The following is an 18,388-nucleotide window of genomic DNA, read 5'->3' on the forward strand; positions in this document are numbered from 1 at the left end:
ATGTCCATCTTAGTAGCCTTCAGGCATAGTGAGCTCTCTGCCTGGCAGGACAGGATGTCCCCTTGACTACTGATTTCTGTTTTTTATTATTAAAATTTGTATAAGTTTTCAGTAGTTTGTCCTTAACTCTGCTTTCCCCATAAGCCCTGTTATTTTTAATATGTGACATTTGACAACATGAGACTTTTCAGCTAATCATGTCACATTATATTGGAAATATTTATATTTTTAAAGGTCATTATTTCGAGGGCGCCTGCGTGGCTCAGTGAGTTAAGCCTCTGCCTTCGGCTCGGGTCATGATCCTAGGGTCCTGAGATCAAGTTCCGAGTTGGGCTCTCTGCTTGGCAGGGAGCCTGCTTCCTCCTCTCTCTCTGCCTGCCTCTCGGCCTACTTGTGATCTCTGTCTCCGTCAAATAAATAAATAAATAAATCTTTTTTTTTTAAGTCATTATTTCAAGACAGAATATACCCTGCTTCATATTCCTTGACTAGATATGATTAATGTTTGGAGAGAAAGTATTATTTAGCTTATCTATATTTTGTTTATATTCTTTGATGAAAATCATCTGGCTGTCCAAATAATTAAGCTCTAACCATTGAAAATTTAGTAATCTGGATAATCCGTTCAATTACCAAATACTACCAACTTAGTATTAATAAAGGATAATTATAGTATACTTATAAAGGATTTTTAATAATATTAACAAATTCTTAAATTCAACTTTCTTCTAAAAGGATTTGAAATTTTCACTTGAGGGTCAGAAACAAAGGAATATTCAGCTAAATCTACTTTTGGAGCAACAGAAACAACTACTTAATGAATCACAGGAGAAAATAGAATCACAGAGAGTGCTACATGATGCCCAGTTATCAGAAGAACGAGGTCGAAACTTAGAGCTTCAAGTACTTCTTGAATCTGAAAAAGTTCGAATACGGGAAATGAGTAGTACCCTGGATAGGGAGCGGGAATTGCATGCTCACTTGCAGAGCAGTGATGATAGTGGGCAGCCTCGGCCCTCCCTACCCTCTGAGGACCTCCTTAAAGAGCTACAGAAACAGCTGGAGGAGAAACACAGTCGCATAGTAGAATTGTTAAATGAGACCGAGAAATATAAACTGGATTCTTTGCAAACAAGACAGCAAATGGAAAAGGATAGGCAGGTTCACAGAAAGACGTTGCAGACAGAACAAGAGGCCAACACTGAGGGACAGAAAAAAATGCATGACCTCCAGTCCAAAGTGGAAGATCTCCAGCGCCAGCTGGAGGAGAAAAGGCAACAAGTCTATAAGTTAGACCTTGAAGGAAAGCGACTGCAGGGAATTATGCAGGAATTCCAGAAACAAGAACTAGAACGAGAAGAAAAACGAGAAAGTAGAAGAATTCTCTATCAGAATCTTAATGAGGTAAATTGACACTGTTTTAAAATATTTTTTAAAAGAATACTACAGCCCTTTGAACATATAATTTAGTACTGGACTAAATTATTTAAACAGTTATGGACAGGGCGTCTAGATGGCTCAGGTCATGATCCCAGGGTCCTGGGATCGAGTCCACGTCAGGCTCCCTACTCTGCAGGGAGTCTGCTTCTCCCTCTCCCCCCTCCTCTCACTTGTTCTCTCAGTCTTTCTCTTTCTCAAATAAATAAATAAAATCTTTTAAAAAATAAAAATAAATAGGAACAAATGATTTTTTTTAAAAAAGGAAATTCATGGAAACTTATTTGGAGTATAAACCATAAGTGTGTTCCCTTGAGAAAAAATGTGATTCACTGTTCATTTGAATTACTGCTTTTTTCTTTTTCTGCCAAAAATTGCTAGCCAAACACATGGAGTTTAACCAGTGATCGAACTAGAAATTGGGTTCTTCAACAGAAAATAGAAGGAGAGACAAAGGAATCAAGTTATTCTAAGCTGGTTGAAATGAATGAAGGAGGAGCTGGCTATAATCATGAATTAGAAATCCTCAGACAAAAGCTTCAACTTGTGGCTTCAAAACTGCAGCATCTGGCCCAGAAAGCCTCCAATAGGTTAGACTATTCCTCCTGATGTTTGGAAATGGCATTCTTAGACAAGCTGGATAGAACCTACCCCTCACGAATAGCTAGCCAAGGGTGGGGAATTGAAATTTTAAAGTTAATGCATGTTCGCATTAGGAGATGGTATTCTTTTAACATATCTGAACACCTTGAGCCCTGGAAAGAGAGCACTTTAATGTAAGGGAGAAGAAGATAGGTGAAACAGAGTGCCCCCTAATCTGTTAAGTTTGTGCTGGTCAGCACCACTAATTGAGAAAGGTATGTTTTGACTTTTTGTCTTTTTCTTGAAGACTACAGTTTGAAACAGCCGATGATGAAGATTTCATGTGGGTTCAGGAAAATATTGATGGAATTATTTTACAACTACAGAAATTAACTGGCCAGCCAGGGGAAGAGGTAAGACTTTAAAAATTCTTTTTTTTTTTTTTAACTTAATTTTACTTCTTCAGTGTTCCAAGATTCTATGTTTATGCACCACACCCAGTGCACCATGCAATACATGCCCTCCTTAATACCCACCACCAGGCACACCCATCCCTCCATCCCCCCTTCCTTCCAAAACCCTCAGTTTGTTTCTGAGTCCACAGTCTCTCCTGCTTCTTCTCCCCCTTTGATTTACCCCAATTCACTTTTCCTTTCCTTCTCCTAATACCATCTGTGTTATTCCTTATGCTCCACAAGTAAGTGAAACCATATGATAATTGACTTTCTCTTCTTGACTTATTTCACTCAGCGTAATCTCCTCCAGTCCCGTCCATGTTGATACAAAAGTTGGGTATTCATCCTTTCTGATGAAGGCGTAATATTCCATTGTATATATGGACCACATCTTCTTCTTTATCCATTGTTCTGTTGAAGGGCATCTTGGCTCTTTCCACAGTTTGGCAATTATGGCCATTGCTGCTGTGCACATTGGGGTATATATGGCCTTTCTTTTCAGTACGTCTGTGTCTTTGGGGTAAATATATCTGTGTGTAGCACAGGCACACATTTCTAATGAAGTACTCACCTATAATGTGGTTCTCTACTTGAAAACAGATTATTCATCAAAATATGTGGTAACAGTTGTCTCTGTATGTCTGTGTGTGTATAGATATATGGATGGCGTTTGTAGTATAGATATGTATGTGTGTGTATATGCATGTATGTACATATAAAATATATTGTACTTATCTATAAGTATTCTTTTTTTAATTTAATTTAATTTTTTAAAAAACTTTATGAGATATCAAGAACAGTTTGAATGGAGCTGTATGAATCATTTGAAACTGGCACCGTATTTTCTAAAGCGTTTTAACTTGATCTTTTCACTTACTTTAAACATTAATAATTTGCTTTTCCGTAATAGAAGAGGGTGAAAATTTGAGGGGAAATTAACTTTCATTATCACTATTGAATAATTATAGTAACATTTTATTGTGTTATGATAAGGAAGTTTTTTGCAAGAATAGTCTGGCTTCTGCGAACCTTACCACTCTCAAAACCACCCATAGAATGCCACCAGTGTCTTCAGTTGACTAATCTGATAAATCTTTTCATTCTCTGTCTTTCTTGACTTCTTTATAACATTTGATACTTTTGACCTCTCCCATCTTAAAAATCCTCCTTTTTTTACCTTTTGTGACAATATTCTCTTATTTCTTCCTTTTCTTTCATCAGTCATCTTCATGAATTCCTCTTCCTCCTATCCTCATCATGTTTTTTCTCTGTGAAAGCTCATTCATTTCCACAGCCCGAGTTCTCAGTAGACTTATTTATTGAACAGCAGATACTTGTATCAGGCACTTGTTATATGCCAGGTACTATCCTGGGTTCTGAGCTACAATGAACAAATCTGATAAAAGTCTCACCCTTGGGGCACCTGGGTAGCTCAGTGGGTTAAAGCCTCTGCCTTCGGCTCGTCATGGTCCCAGGGTCCTGGGATCGAGCCCCGAATGGGGCTCTCTGCTCAGCAAGGAGCCTGCTTCCCTTCCTCTCTGTCTGTCTGCCTCTCTGCCTACTTGTGATCTCTATCAAATAAATAAATAAAATCTTAAAAAAAAAAAAGTCTCACCCTTATGGACCTGATCTTCTAGAGGCCTGGGGTTCTAGTCTGTATCTCTATCCTCTGGTCCAGGTTTATATTTTCCATGAGTTACACGAACTCTTTGCTTGGGGAAATGGACCCCATAGTTATCCCTTAGGAACTCATAGGCACATTCCAAACTGAGCATCATCTTTCTTTCCTCCTCCTGTCCACAACCCATGTTTCTGGTCCTGGTACTGCCCAGTTTATAAAGTTGCAAGTGTGTCACCATAGACCACTTTCCTTCACTCTCACTTTTATGTCATAATGGTGACTAAGTCTCATGCTTTTACCTCCTAAATATCTGTCCAATGTGCCCTTAGTCATTGCCTTTATTCAGGCTTCTAATATTTCTTACCTGAACTGTTGTAATGACTTCCTGATGTGTCCACCTAACACTGGGATGGTCTTCCCTAATTTACTGTACTTTGCATGCTGCTACCAAAGGAATTTTTCTAAAACATAAATTTTGTATGTGGCACCTTCTTGTCTAGAGGCCATTTATGGCTCTTCACTGCCTACATTTAGGTCTGTTACCTATAAAGTGAAGGCAGCCTTTACTCGTGCCTTACCAAGCCACTTGTAGCTCCCTAAAACCAACACTCTCTCAAGCAAAACCATTGTACCTTTATACATGCTATTCCTTCTGCTTCAGATGCCCTTCCCTTCCTTCTTTCCTACTTGTGAAATTCTTCCTAGTTATTTAAGACTCAAATCAAGCACCACTTCTTCAGGAAATCTGTTGTTCTCAGTGCCCATTCACATGTTTATGTGCATTGTTCATAAACATCTGTGCTTCTACGACCTTAATACCATTTTATCTTTCTAGCCTGGTTTAGTGTCCCCAGGTGGTACTTGTGGCTCATTGACTGAAAGACTGCTGAGACAAAATGCTGAGCTGACAGGACATATCAGCCAACTGGCAGAAGAAAAGAATGATTTGAGAAATATGGTTATGAAGCTAGAAGAACAGATCAGGTGGTATCGACAGACAGGAGCTGGCAGAGATTATGTACGTCTAATTTTAGCATGGCCACGTGAGAAATATTGCAGGATTATAAGTTCTGCTCTCTAGTTTCAATTCTTAACCCTAATATAAAAATATTAAATATCTGATTCTTAGTAAGATCATGGGAGAATGTTTTAGAGATGACAGTAATAATAATAATAATAACAGATATTCTTTATTGGGAGCCTTCTCTGGGCCAGATCCTGGGTTCTATACATTTAGAGTCTTTAATCCACATTCAGCCTTACACATGAGAAAACTGATGTCTATAGTCAGACCAAGAACTGCTTATCTTAACCAAAGCCAGATACTCTGCTACCTATGGACCACTGATAGATCCATGTAAAGAAATATTCAAATGTGAATTCTTTCTGTTCTTATCAGTTAGTTATCAGTTATTATGTTTGTGACTCAAGTGGAAGCTGCTATTAAATTCTGTGTTTCAGTCTAATAACCACTCTAGCAGTTTATTTAAAGTTTTTCAGTTAAAAGCTACAAAATAAACTGCTAGCTTCTGTAATACAAAGATAGGAATATAATATAAAGCTAGGAAAGACTCGTGAGACAACTGTGCAGTCAAATACACGATAACACATCCACACTGCTTCTGTAGCGAACCACATCCCTGTAGGCAGGGCGAGTGTTTTTTTCCCCCCATTTCTGCAGTGGGCTATTTCAGGCATAGGTCTTAACATTTGAACCCACATGGTCCATTTATTAAGTCTCTAGACTTTTTTATTTCAGAGGTCTTTCCTTGGGGCTAGGCTCTCATAGGGATTTTTAGTTTTAAAATTAATCTACTAAGCAAAGGACCGTATAATTAAAGTTAGTGTATGTTCTTTACTGTCAATTGAGATTGGCTTTGAACGCTCCCTGTCTGAGACTGGAAAGCTCAGGTTCCCACAGGGGATACATTTAGTGTGTTTAATTTAGATTTTTCTTCAGAGACTTATTCCTAAAAGTCATTAAGTAGGCTCTGGTCTCTGCAGTCTTCTAGGTTTTCATTCAGTGGTGGTGCCAACATTGAAGCCATCATTGCTTCCGAAAAAGAAGTCTGGAACAGAGAAAAGCTGACTCTCCAAAAGTCCTTGAAAAGAGCAGAAGCTGAAGTGCACAAACTGAAAGCTGAGCTAAGGAATGAAGCTTTACTTCAGAATCTGAGCCCTGATTCTGAGCATGCTGCTATAAAGGTAGAAGCCATCTTCCTTCGAAACAAATACCAAAGCTGGTCTTCCTGTTCTTGCCTTGTTTCATCTCTCACTAACCTTAACAGAGTAAAGAAATTTAGGTGGCATTTAGGCTGTCTCTACGTCTCACTATTCAGTGTGTGTCATGAATGCAGGTCTCTAGCTGGTCACAGAACCTTAGTGGCAAGGCATGCCCTCATGGCAGCATGAGCTCATGATTTCGTTTCCCCCCATCTCATTCCTAATAGATTACAGAAAGTTCTCTTTTCCACTGCCAACACAAGCTCTACTACTATCAGTATCAGAGCATCACCATGCTCTGTAAGATGGTAAGCCCTCTGAACAGCCTTTCTACTGACTCTAATGAATATTGTAATAAAACTACTTTTACTCTGTTAACATAAAATCCAAAACAAAAAGAAAGAAAAATGTTTGGAATATTTTTTTAACTGTGGAGTGAACCTAAGCTTATGACTATTAAAGGGACAGAGGACATTAACATTGAAAACATTAAATAAAGAAAAAAAGGTTAAATAAATTAGTGGGCCTAAATAATAAAAGTAGCTCTATGCAGTTAGAGAAGAAAAACTGAAATGATACTGGAAGGACAAAAATATTTGCAGTAAACATGATGAATTGTAGGGGCTAAAATCCAAAATAAAGCAAAAACCTAAGTATAAGGTTTGTATTCACGTTCCACTGACTAAAAAGAGACAGAAGTGTAAAATTTAAGGTTGATTATCTTCGCCTTCAACTTTGCTGACCGAGTAGAAAACAGTAGGAAGGTGTCTGCCACTCTGCTACTACCCCTTTTTTAAAATAAAATCTAGGTTATCTTCCTCTAGAGAACAATTTGAATGGCTTCTTAATAATGGCTTTATATTCTTTCCTTTTTTTTTAACATTAGAGAATTTATGGTAAATACCTTCGGGCAGAAAGTTTCCGGAAAGCTCTCATTTATCAGAAGAACTACCTGTTGCTGTTACTGGGTGGGTTCCAGGAATGTGAGGATGCCACACTGGCTCTGCTTGCCCGGATGGGGGGACAGCCGGCCTTCACAGACCTTGAGGTGCTCACCAACCGTCCAAAGGGCTTCACCAGGTTTCGGTCAGCCGTCAGAGTGTCCATGGCAATTTCAAGGTAAAGTGCTGGGAGGAAAATGCATTTTAATAGACCCTAAAAGGATTTAGATTTTTAATCCTTTCTTTTCTCTGGCTATTGTGCTCTGTATTCATACAGTAGGAGACATTTGCCATCATTAAAACATGTGGGCTTCTTTCTTTCATCCTTTTAGCCAGTGGTACTTTATGCTATACCATGGGGACCCTCTGAAAAGTGCTTCCCAGAGGCAGGGAGCTGGTAACTCATAGCTGGCATGTCCAATCTGGATTTTTTGTTTGTTTTATTTTATATCTTAACTCTGAATAAGCCCATGAACTAGCTCAGACATATAAATAAAAGGGATCACAAAAGGGAAAAAAAAGTTTTTAAAAAATTACTTAGGCTACACATTCATTTTCTTCATTGCTAAAATAACCCACTCTTGGAGTTCAGCTACACAAAGCCCTGGCCTAACTCTGTATTCGAACCCAAGATTAGCCTTGAAGGCATTGGACTGTGCTAGTGCTTTTGTCACTCTTCTCTGGTAGTTACATGCTAGGGACTCTGGTACTCATTCTGATTTGTGGTGGGAATGGAGCCAGTACTCAAACTCCCTTGAGGACCTGGCCTTCGGCAGTACTCCGTCACCTGAGTAATAAATACCTAGATCCCTAGGCTTCTCCATGCTTCCCCTCCTTTTTATTTATGTCGGAACCAGAACAGTTTCAAAAGAATTTCAGTTTTTAAAATTCTTCCTATCAGGTCACATCTGATACATTTTGAGAAATATAACAGAAGTTTTTAACTAGAAGCTGAAATCACCTAGCTCAGAATACCATCTCACAGATGAGGAAACCGAGGCAGGGAAAGGTTGCAAAGCCCATAGTGATAGAGCTAGGACAATTGGCCAGGGCTCCCAAGTCTCACCTGTGTGGGCTCTGTAAAGGAAGTTCACACTTTATCTTATTAATAGTCCGAGGCCCTCCTTGCCTCTACTGTTCCACATTGTTGCCGGGTGGTCCCAGTTCCTCCTTCCTCATCATCCATTCCTTTTACCACCTTGTACGCTCTGTATAGGGCTAAGTGCTGGGAGATGAAGGAAAAAATATATATAAAGCTTGCCTAAATCCCTAAAGGCAGCTCCCTTCCTAGTGGGGAAGACCAGTGTGCTCCTAACTTAGAAGACACTAAATGGGGACGCCTGGGTGGCTCAGTTGGTTAAGCGGCTGCCTTCAGCTCAGGTCATGATCCCAGAGTCCTGGGATCGAGTCCCACATCAGGCTCCTTGCTCGGCAGGGAGCCTGCTTCTCCCTCTGCCTCTGCCTGACACTCTATCTGCTTGTGCTCACTCTCACTCACTCTCTCTCTCTCTCTCTCTCTCTCTGACAAATAAATAAATAAAATCTTAAAAAAAAAAAAAAAGACACTAAATGACGGGTCACAGGAGTTAGTTATTAATTTTATTGGAAGAATTTGGGAAGGTTCTATAAAAGCCAGTCATCACTGAAGGACTTCATTCTAACTGCCTCTTTTTCTTGTCCTCTTACATGTCTGTTGTATTTTCACTGTCCTAAAACTGAGTTTTGTAACTGATTGGAATTGAGAAATCAAAATTGGCGTTTAGAAAGTTCCTTGGGCCAGGGTAGGGCAGGCAGCACCTCGCTGCAGCTGGTGTGTTGTACTGCCGTCCCCCTTCCTTTTAAAGCCTCATTTTTTTTCACCCCCGATCCCAGGGCCTCACTTCTCTCCCAGCTTTCCCAGCTCAGTCTCACTGCCACGGTAAGGGTCTTTTTATTCTCCTTCCATCTCATTTGCCTTGTAGTCTCCATTCTTTTCAACTTATTTATTTTTTTTTAAAGATTGTGTTTATTTATTTGAGAGAGAGGGAGTGAGAGCACAAGCAGGGGGCAGAGAGAGGGAGAAGCAGGCTCCCGGCTGAGCAAGGAGCCCGATACAAGACTCGATCCCAGGACCCTGTGATCACTACCTGAGCCAAAGGTAGACACTCAACTGACTGAGCCACCCAGGCACCCCATTCTTTTCTCTTTTCATTATTTCTCGCCCTTTCTTTGCCCATTCACTTTTCTCTTTTGCTTTTGTTCTTCATCTCTTTTGAGTCCTAAACCTCTAAAGTCAGAACCTGGTGCTGGCAACAGGTAAGATTTTTGGTGCCTCTTGGGAAGCCAGTCTGTTTTACTCTAGTTTATTTTGCCACAAACCAGGAGACATCTGTGTTATTTTATTTTATCTTCTTAAAGATTTTATTTATTTGTCAGAGAGAGACATAGCGAGAGAGGAAACACAAGCAGGGGGAGTGGGAGAGGGAGAAGCAGGCTTTCAGCTGAGCAGGGAGCCTGATGTGGGGCTCGATCCCAGGACCCTGGGATCATGACCTGAGCCAAAAGCAGACACTTAACAACTGAGCCACCCAGGCGCTTCTGCATAATTTTTTTTTTTTAAAGATTTCATTTATTTATTTGACAGACAAAGATCACAAGTAGGCAGAGAGAGGAGGAAGCAGGTTCCCTGCCGAACAGAGAGCCTGATGCGGGGCTCAACCCCAGGACCCTGGGATCACAACCTGAGCTGAAGGCAGAGGCTTCAACCCACTGAGCCACCCAGGCACCCCTTCTGCATAATTTTAAATTAGGCAATCACGTGACTGTTGAAATTTGTTCTGTGTTCATATTCAAATGTATGACTTTATTTTTGTGGGAAATGTATATTTATACTCTTTCCATTATAGATGTGCTGTGAAACTTTTTCTTGGCATCTTTTTTAGAATGAAATTTTTGGTTCGACGGTGGCAACGAGTCACAAGTTCTGGTTCCATCAATATTAACAGAGACGGCTTTGGACTGAATCCAGGTGACGTCAAAATAGGATTTCTTGTGTTTATGATTCTCTTAATATTACTATATGTGTAATACCTTCCAAATAATGTGTTCTGGTACCTGTTATCCAAAGACCAGAACCCTGTAACCAACAGAGCCAGGGGCCTTACTGTTTTAAAGAGTAATGAGAGTTGATTTTTATGGGCCACTTACACTAGGTCCTGCCTTGTCCATGTATTCTCATGTATTCTTCCAATCCTATGATGCAAGTGTGGTTACTGTTATTCTCACTTCATAGAAGAAAAACTGAGGCATGAAAAGCATTTGTTGTTTGTCTCAGATTACCTGGTAGGAAGTGGCAGAGCCAGCATTGAACCCTGGCAGTCTGGCTCTAGAGCCCAGTCCTGTTACAACTGCATTTAAGACTCTAATTCCAGATAGGATTGCTGTTAGTCATATGGTAGTTATGGTTTCAAGTTTTGCAGTTTAGCAGTATTCAGGCTTCTGAGTTTGCAAATAGGTTGTATATAATGGTGACAGTTAAAATTCCTTCTCTCTACATCTCAAAGTGGAAACAAACATTAGAACTTCAATATTTTATGCATACGGATGAACTTAGAAGCTGGAAGTACACACAGTTTCAGACACACAGCATTAACTATATTAGTGTGGCTGTGTATTGATATTAAACCACCTTTACACATTCTACCAGTAACTAAGCAGAGAAAAAGGAAATACATTTGGTACCTTAAGCAAAGTGCCTTGAAATATGCATCCTTACACAGAAACAGCCGAAATTTGTACCATAATGAGTTCTGTGTTGTAAGTTAGCAAATCTTGATTTCAAGTTTTTTCTAGTAAAAGTCGGTAGAGTAGTTTGAGGTTATATTTTTTATCCACATCATCTTTTTCCCCAAACCACACATACTCAGACACCCTTCTCCTCACCTCTAATTATAACTAAGAAGAGGTCTTTTAAAAAGAAAATATTCCAATTAAGTAATGTATTTTCTTTGAGGTATAGTTCCAGATGATCAGAAATACTTATATTCAAAGGAAAACAAAATCATAGTTAAACTGTTTTTTCTCTTTTTTAGGAAGAATAATTGAAGAAGATGACTATAAGTAGATAGTATTGTATAGTGCAGTAAAGTAGTCTTTTGAGCCCTTCTCTGTTTTGTAGAAATTTTTCAAGGGCTTGATATTTTTTCTTTTACAATATGGTACATTTTGGATTACTTTAGGTGCTGAAAAGACTGACCCATTTTATCATTCTTCTGGCGGCCTGGAGCTGTATGGAGAACCGAGACACACTACGTATCGCTCAAGATCAGAGCTGGACTATTCTAGGTCTCCTGTACCTTTTCAAAATAGGTAAGAATTTGATAAACATGCCTAAGAGTTGTTACATGTGCTAATACTTAACAGACAGAAGAGGACAGTATTAGGGTTTTGACTCCTTTGGGTCTAAATAACTAGGTGTATGTTTAATTGCATATGATGTATATAACCTAAGACTGAGAAGCAAAAACAGTTTTTGGATATATACCTGGTTTCTAAGAGTATAAGAAACCAACACTGGGTATTATATACAACTAATGAATCATGGAAAACTACTTCAAAAACTAATGATTACTGTAGAGTGGCTTAAGTGAACATAATAATGATGATAATAATTTCTAAAAAAAAAAAAAAAAAAAGGAAACTGAACCAATCAAGTGTTATTTTAGTATGTTCTGTGGTTGAACATTGGGAAAAGCATTAACTAAAATTGACAATCTCTGGGGATTATGAAAGAAAACTCTAAAGCCTACATGACAAGCTGTGTTTGTACATATATGGTGTTTATTGAAGACTTCTTCAACAAGCACTGTACTGGATGCTTTTATGATGACTTAGTAGCTGCTTTGAGTTTATTAGAAGTTTTTTCCCATATACCTCATAAGCTCAGACATTTGGGGAATACAGATTAAGCTTGGTTTAGTGTCCCCGAGTACTTACTGAGACAAATTGACTGAAAGACTACTGAGGCAAAATGCTAAGCTGACCAGACATGTCAGCCCCTGAGTGAAGAAAAGAATGATTTAAGAAACATGGTTATGAAGCTGGCAGAACACATCAGGTGTTATCAACAGACAAGAACTAACAGATTATGTATGTTTATTTTTAGCATGGCTATATACTAGAAATATTGCAGAGTTACAGTTTCTGCCCTCTAGTTTCAGTTTTTAACCCTGGTAATGTAAAAGTAGTAAGTATCTGATTCTTAATAAGATCACTGGAAAATATTATAGGGATGGCATTGATAAGGTTATTTATATTAGACACATATGTTACATAATTAATAACTTACTATAATTATTATAATAATAAGTAATTATTATTTACTGGGAACCTTCTCTGATCCTGGGTTCTATACATTCAGAATCCTAATCTACATTCAGCCTTGCATATAAGAAAACTGAAGTTCATAGTCGAACCAAGAACTACTTATCTGCAAAGCCAGATATTTGCTATCTATGGACCAACAGTAGAGACATGTAAAGAAATGTTCAAATGTGAATTCTGCCTGTTCTTGCCAGTTATCAGTTATTATGTTCATAACCCAAGTTAAAGATTTACCTTTTGAGGGCAGGGTGAAGGCAGGTTGTTAGGTTACTTGCTTTGTGGATGATTTGGATTCATGTTCATATTTTTAATCTCATAGGTACCCAGGCCCTCCAGCTGATTTAAATCCTGGTTCCTTAGCATGTTCTCAGCTTCAGAATTATGACCCTGACAGAGCCCTGACAGATTATATCACTCGGCTAGAGGCACTGCAGAGACGACTTGGAACTGTGCAGTCAGGTACTCCCAGCTTCACCATGTATTATTATTGGCAGCCCCGTAGTGCTGGATGGACCCAGAGCTTTCCATTCTCTTTCTGAAACTCCTTGACCTTCCTCATTAGATAATCAAATCTTAGAATTTAGTTTGTGAGTTACCAGATTAGACTTGGGAATTTAACTCAAGACATAATTTATCACCCCAGATTTCACTCCCACAAAAAAGATTCCCTACTCAAATTGATTAGACGAAATGCACAATAGGCACCAGTGTACACAGTCCTGTGAGGCTTACGGAGTCTGCTGGAGACTCTTACAGAGGCTGCTGGAGAACCTGTTCGCAAGTATAGCTGACTTCTGAACAACAGGTTTGAACTGCACAGGACCACTTAGATACAGATTTTTTTCACTGAATACAATACAGTACTATAAATGTATTTTCTGTTAGGATTTTCTTAAAATGTTTTCTTTTCTCTAGCTTACTTTATTTTAAGAATATAACATATAATATAGAAATACGTGTTAATTGACTCTTTTCTTACCTATAAGGCTTTTCTCAGTCAGGAGTAGGCTATTAGTAGTTGAGTTTTGGGAGAATAACGTTACACATGGATTTTTGACTGTGTAAGGGTTCAGCATCCTTAACCCCCATATTGTCCAAGGGTCAACTATAATAATGTGCTGAGGCATGCAAATTAGGGGTGGGGAGATGAGAGAAGGAAGGAAGTGATCTTAAGCATTTAATGCAGCCATTATCTTTACTAGGACCCCATGGTCATCTGCATGATCCACAAAACCTGTTCCATTCAAAAGACTTTATAAGAATGACCTTTTTTCCTCTGTTCAGAAACACACAGAAATTCATGCTTAATAGACATACGGATTCCCTGTTCATTGTGGGAAAATCTCTTTTCCTTGTCTCCCTTCAGTTCACTCCTGATTCACAGGTTTGAATTTTAATTTAATGTGCTTTAAATTAAGTTTAAATCAACATTTTGTTTTTACTTTTAAGACCCACCCTTTTTTTCGTTCTATCCCCACAAACTAGATAGGGCTAGTAGCGAGTTATTTTCAGTAGTTTGTCTCCTCATACAAGAAATCATCTAACTCAAGCAACTTGTAGTCATAGAAAACTGTTACCATCATAGCTGGACTTCAGTATTTTTTGGTTTTTATTTTGTTTTGAGCATCTAGATTTCACAAGACTCAGATTTCATTTTATTTTTATTTATTTTAATTTAAATTCAATTAACATAAATTATTAGTTTCAGAAGTAGAATTCAGTGAAGACTCCGATTTTAAAGACTGAAAGATTTTTCAAGAGGCAGGAGGTATAGGGTATAGAACATTCAACCTGGTGGGCACTTTGAAGAGAATCTTAACATTAGTCTGCCCTTGCTACAGATCAAGCCATAGTGACTTTTAAGTATATATTCAACATCTCTTTTAAAAATCAGGGGTGTGAGGGTGGCGTGGTCAGTTGAGCTTCCCAACTCTTGGTTTCAGCTTAGGTCATGATCTCATGGGTCATAAGATCGAGCCCTGCACTGGGCTCTGCTCTTAGCAAGGTGTCTCCTTGAAGATTCACTCCCTGTGCCTGTCTCTCAACTCGTGTGCATGTGATCTATCCTTTTCAAATAAAGCTAAGAAATAGAAATCCATTCAACGTCTTATGAATAAGACGTTTTTTAGAAAAATAAAAAGCATTTTTTTATTGCATATTTTTTTTTAAATAGGCTCTGCAGCTCAGCACAGAGCCCAACATGGGGCTCAAACTCATGACCCTGAGATCAAGACCTCAGCTGAGATCAAGAGTTGCATGCCTAACCATCTCTTTTTATTTTAATGAGTTGCCCAGGCTCATTAAAATAAAACATTTTTTTAATGGAGAATAATAGTAATCTTCTGCCCTTCATGAACTAGTTAGTCTGGTATATAGGTAGCAATCTCATTTGAAATCACTACAGGCATACCTCGTTTTATTGTGCTTTGCTTTATTGCAATTTTATTGCATTTTTTACGTATTGAAGGTTTGTAGCAGCCCTGTGTTTGAAGAAGTCTCTTGGTGCCATTTTCCAACATTTGCTCACTTTCATGTCTCTGTCACATTTGGTAGCTCTCACAGACTTTTTCATTAGACCTGTGGTCAGTGATTTTTGACGTTACTGTTGTAATTGTTCAGGAGGCACCATGAACAGTTCCCATATAAGACAACAAACTTAATTGATTAATGTATGTGTTCTGACTGCTCCACCAACAGACTCCTCTGTCTCCTTTCCTCTCCTTGAGCCTCCCTATACCCCGAGACACAGCAACATTGAAATTAGGCCAGTCAGTAACCGTACCATGGCTTCTTAGTACTTTACTGAAAGGAAGAATCACACATCTCACTCAAAATCAAGAGCTAGAAATGATTAAGTTTAGTGAGGAAGGCAAGTCAAAAGCCAAGATAGGCCAAAAGATAGGCCTCTTGCACCAAAGAGCCAAACTATAAATGCAAAAGATAAGTTCTTGAAGGAAATTAAAAGTGCTACACCAGGGAACCTGGGTGGTTCAGTCGATTAAGCATCTCCCTTCAACTCAGGTCATAATCCCAGGGTCCTGGGATCAAGTCCAATATCAGGCTCCCTGCTTCTCCCCCTCCCTGTGCTGCTCCCCCTGCTTGTGCTTCCTCGCTCTCTCTCTGTCAAATAAATAAAATCTTTAAAAATAGCTAAAATAAAAGTACTACACCAGTGAACACAAATGATAAGAAAGCAAACCAGCTACAGGATTCCCTTATGCCAAAGCCTAATCCAGAGCAAGGCCCTAACTCTCCTTGATTCTGTAAAGGCTGAAAGAGGTGAGGAACCTACAGATGAAAAGTTTGAAGCTAGCAGAATTTGGTTGATGCATTTTAAGGAAAGAAATCTCCATGGCATAAAAGTGCATGGTGAAGTGACAATTGCTGATGGAGAAGCTCCCAAGTAATCCAGAAGATCTAGACAAGATCATTCCTGAAGTTGGCTACACTGAATAACAGATGTTTAATGTGGACAGAATAGCCTTTTGGAAGAAGATGCCATCTAGGGCTTTCATAGCTGGAGATGAAGAGTCCCATGTCTAGCTTCAAAGGATGGGATGACTCTTGTTAGGAACTGATGGCAGCTAGTGACTAAGTTGAAAAAAATGCTGGGGCACTTAAGAATTGTGCTAAATCTGCTCTGCCTGTGTTCCATCAGGATAGAACACCCCAACTATTTACGTGGTATACTGAATATTTTAAACCCATTGTTGAGATCTACTGTTCAGGGAAAAAAGATGCCTTTCAAAGTATTACTGCTCATTGACAATACTCACCCAAGAGGTCTAATATACAGCGGGGTTAGCATTTACATACCTGCTAATACAATATCCATTCTGCAGCCCATGGATCAAGGAGTAATTTTAATTTTCAAGTCTTAGTATTTATGAAATACATTTTGTAAGGTTCTAGCTACCATAGATGGTGATTCAGCTGACAGATCTGGGCAAAGTAAACCAAAAATCTTCTGGAAAGGATTCACTTTTCTGGATGCCAGTAAGAACATTTATGATTCATGGGAAGATGTCAAAATATCAACAGGAACAGGAGTTTGGAAGACATTGATTTCAACCTTCATGCATGACTTTAAGGTGTTGAAGACTTCAGTGGAGGAAGTAGTAACTGCAGATGTGATAGAAGTAGCAGGAGAACTAAAAGTGGAGTCTGGAGATGGAACTGAACTGCTACAATCTCATAATGAAACTTTTTAATGTTTGCGGGGTTACTTATGGATGAGCAAAAACAAATGGTCTCTTGAGATGGAATCTGTTCCTAGTGAAGATACTGTGAAGATTGTTGAAGTGATAACAAAGGATTTATACTATTACATAAACTTAGTGGATAAAGCAGCAGAGTTTGAGGACTGATTCCAGTTTTGAAAGTTCTACACTAAAAATAAAAGTTCTACACTGAGTAAATGCTGTCAATACAGAGAAATTGTGCATGAAAGGAAGAGCCAATCAGTGGAGCCGGTCGTTGCAGCAAATTTCATTTTTATTTTATTTGAAGTTATTGCCATAGCCACTCCACCCTTCAGCAACCACCACCGTGATCAGTCAGTAGCCTTCAACATCGAGACAAGACCCTCCACCAGCAAAAAGATTATAAGCTCAGACGATGATTAGCGCTTTTTAATAATAAAGTGTTAAAGGTATGTACATTGTACTTTCAGATATAATGCAACTGTGCACTTTTATAGTGTAACAATTTTTTTTTAACCTGGGAAAACAAAAAAAATCATTTGACTCTGTATTGCAATATTCACTTGATTGCAGTGGTCTGGGACCCAACCTGCAGTGTCTCCAAGGTGTGCCTGTACTAAGTGGTCTGGCATAGGTAGAAATTTAAAATCATTAATGTATCTTCTTTTTCTCTCATAGGTTCAACCCAGTTTCATGCTGGCATGAGAAGATAATCCTTTGAAATATGAATCAAAGTGATTTTAAACAGATTGCCTTTTGTAAATCAGTCATTCTTTTGTGCTTTTGTATTGTGGATATTCAGCGGGACCAATATGAACACAGCTTATGATTGTATACAGATCCCTTGCCAGCACATGAAAGCAAACTGGAATTTGTACATATTACCATTGTGTATGTATTCATGCACAATAATCATTAAATTACATGTATATTTGTGGAATGCTAATTTAAATGATTAAATTATAAACCTTGTGTATTTATCGGATGGGTGAAAAGATTAAACTTTTGCGCATTATGATACTGCTGAATGTGTAGCTTGAGGTGTCCTGCACTTTTCTTATAAGGCTACTGAATTACATGTTTCTGCCCTAATATATTTGCTACTGGTGATGAAGACAGATACTATCACTTGTAGAGACCTATTTTTGTATAATGGTAGAAGTTTTGAATTTTATGGGGTATTTTGTCAAGTACTGAAATAAAAATGACTCCACCATTTTAACCACACTGTATTTGAACCTTTTTTGGGGGAACTTTTTTTTTTTTTTTTGGAACCTTCATTTTTAACTGAACTGTAGTGCTTGGTGTATGTCTTAGTTCATTCAGGCTGCTGTAACCAAATAACCATAGACTAGATGGCTTATAAACAACAGAAATTAACTTCTCACACTTCTGGAGGCTGGGAAGTCAAAAACCAAGGTGCCAGTAGATTTGATGTCCAGTAAGGGCCTGCTTCGTGTTTCATAAACTACCATCTTCTTGCTCTGTCATCACATGGCAGAAGGGACGGGAGCTATTTGAGGTCTGTTATAAGGACATTAATCCCATTCATGAGACATCTGCCCC

At 38.6% G+C, this 18,388-nt stretch overlaps 1 protein-coding gene across 11 annotated transcripts in view; it reads left to right on the forward strand.

Moving 5' to 3' along the window:
• AKAP9 (A-kinase anchoring protein 9) overlaps positions 1 to 18,044 on the forward strand; it is a 161,840-nt gene extending 143,796 nt beyond the window's left edge. For 7 of the 11 annotated variants that reach the window (XM_047696033.1, XM_047696043.1, XM_047696040.1 and 4 more), the window contains 11 exons: positions 736 to 1,404; positions 1,819 to 2,027; positions 2,327 to 2,432; positions 4,931 to 5,113; positions 6,100 to 6,300; positions 7,205 to 7,437; positions 10,181 to 10,266; positions 11,477 to 11,606; positions 12,940 to 13,079; positions 17,130 to 17,271; positions 17,501 to 18,044. In XM_047696033.1, the coding sequence (XP_047551989.1) occupies positions 736 to 1,404; positions 1,819 to 2,027; positions 2,327 to 2,432; positions 4,931 to 5,113; positions 6,100 to 6,300; positions 7,205 to 7,437; positions 10,181 to 10,266; positions 11,477 to 11,606; positions 12,940 to 13,079; positions 17,130 to 17,245 (2,073 nt within the window). In that variant the 3' untranslated portion in view covers positions 17,246 to 17,271; positions 17,501 to 18,044. The remainder of the gene's footprint in view (positions 1 to 735; positions 1,405 to 1,818; positions 2,028 to 2,326; positions 2,433 to 4,930; positions 5,114 to 6,099; positions 6,301 to 7,204; positions 7,438 to 10,180; positions 10,267 to 11,476; positions 11,607 to 12,939; positions 13,080 to 17,129; positions 17,272 to 17,500) is intronic. The other 4 variants (XM_047696036.1, XM_047696037.1, XM_047696044.1 and 1 more) reach the window with 2 other exon arrangements.
• The last annotated feature ends 344 nt before the right edge of the window (positions 18,045 to 18,388 follow it).

Source organism: Lutra lutra, chromosome 11 (assembly GCF_902655055.1).
Source record: "Lutra lutra chromosome 11, mLutLut1.2, whole genome shotgun sequence".
NCBI classification, from domain to species: Eukaryota; Metazoa; Chordata; class Mammalia; order Carnivora; family Mustelidae; genus Lutra; species Lutra lutra.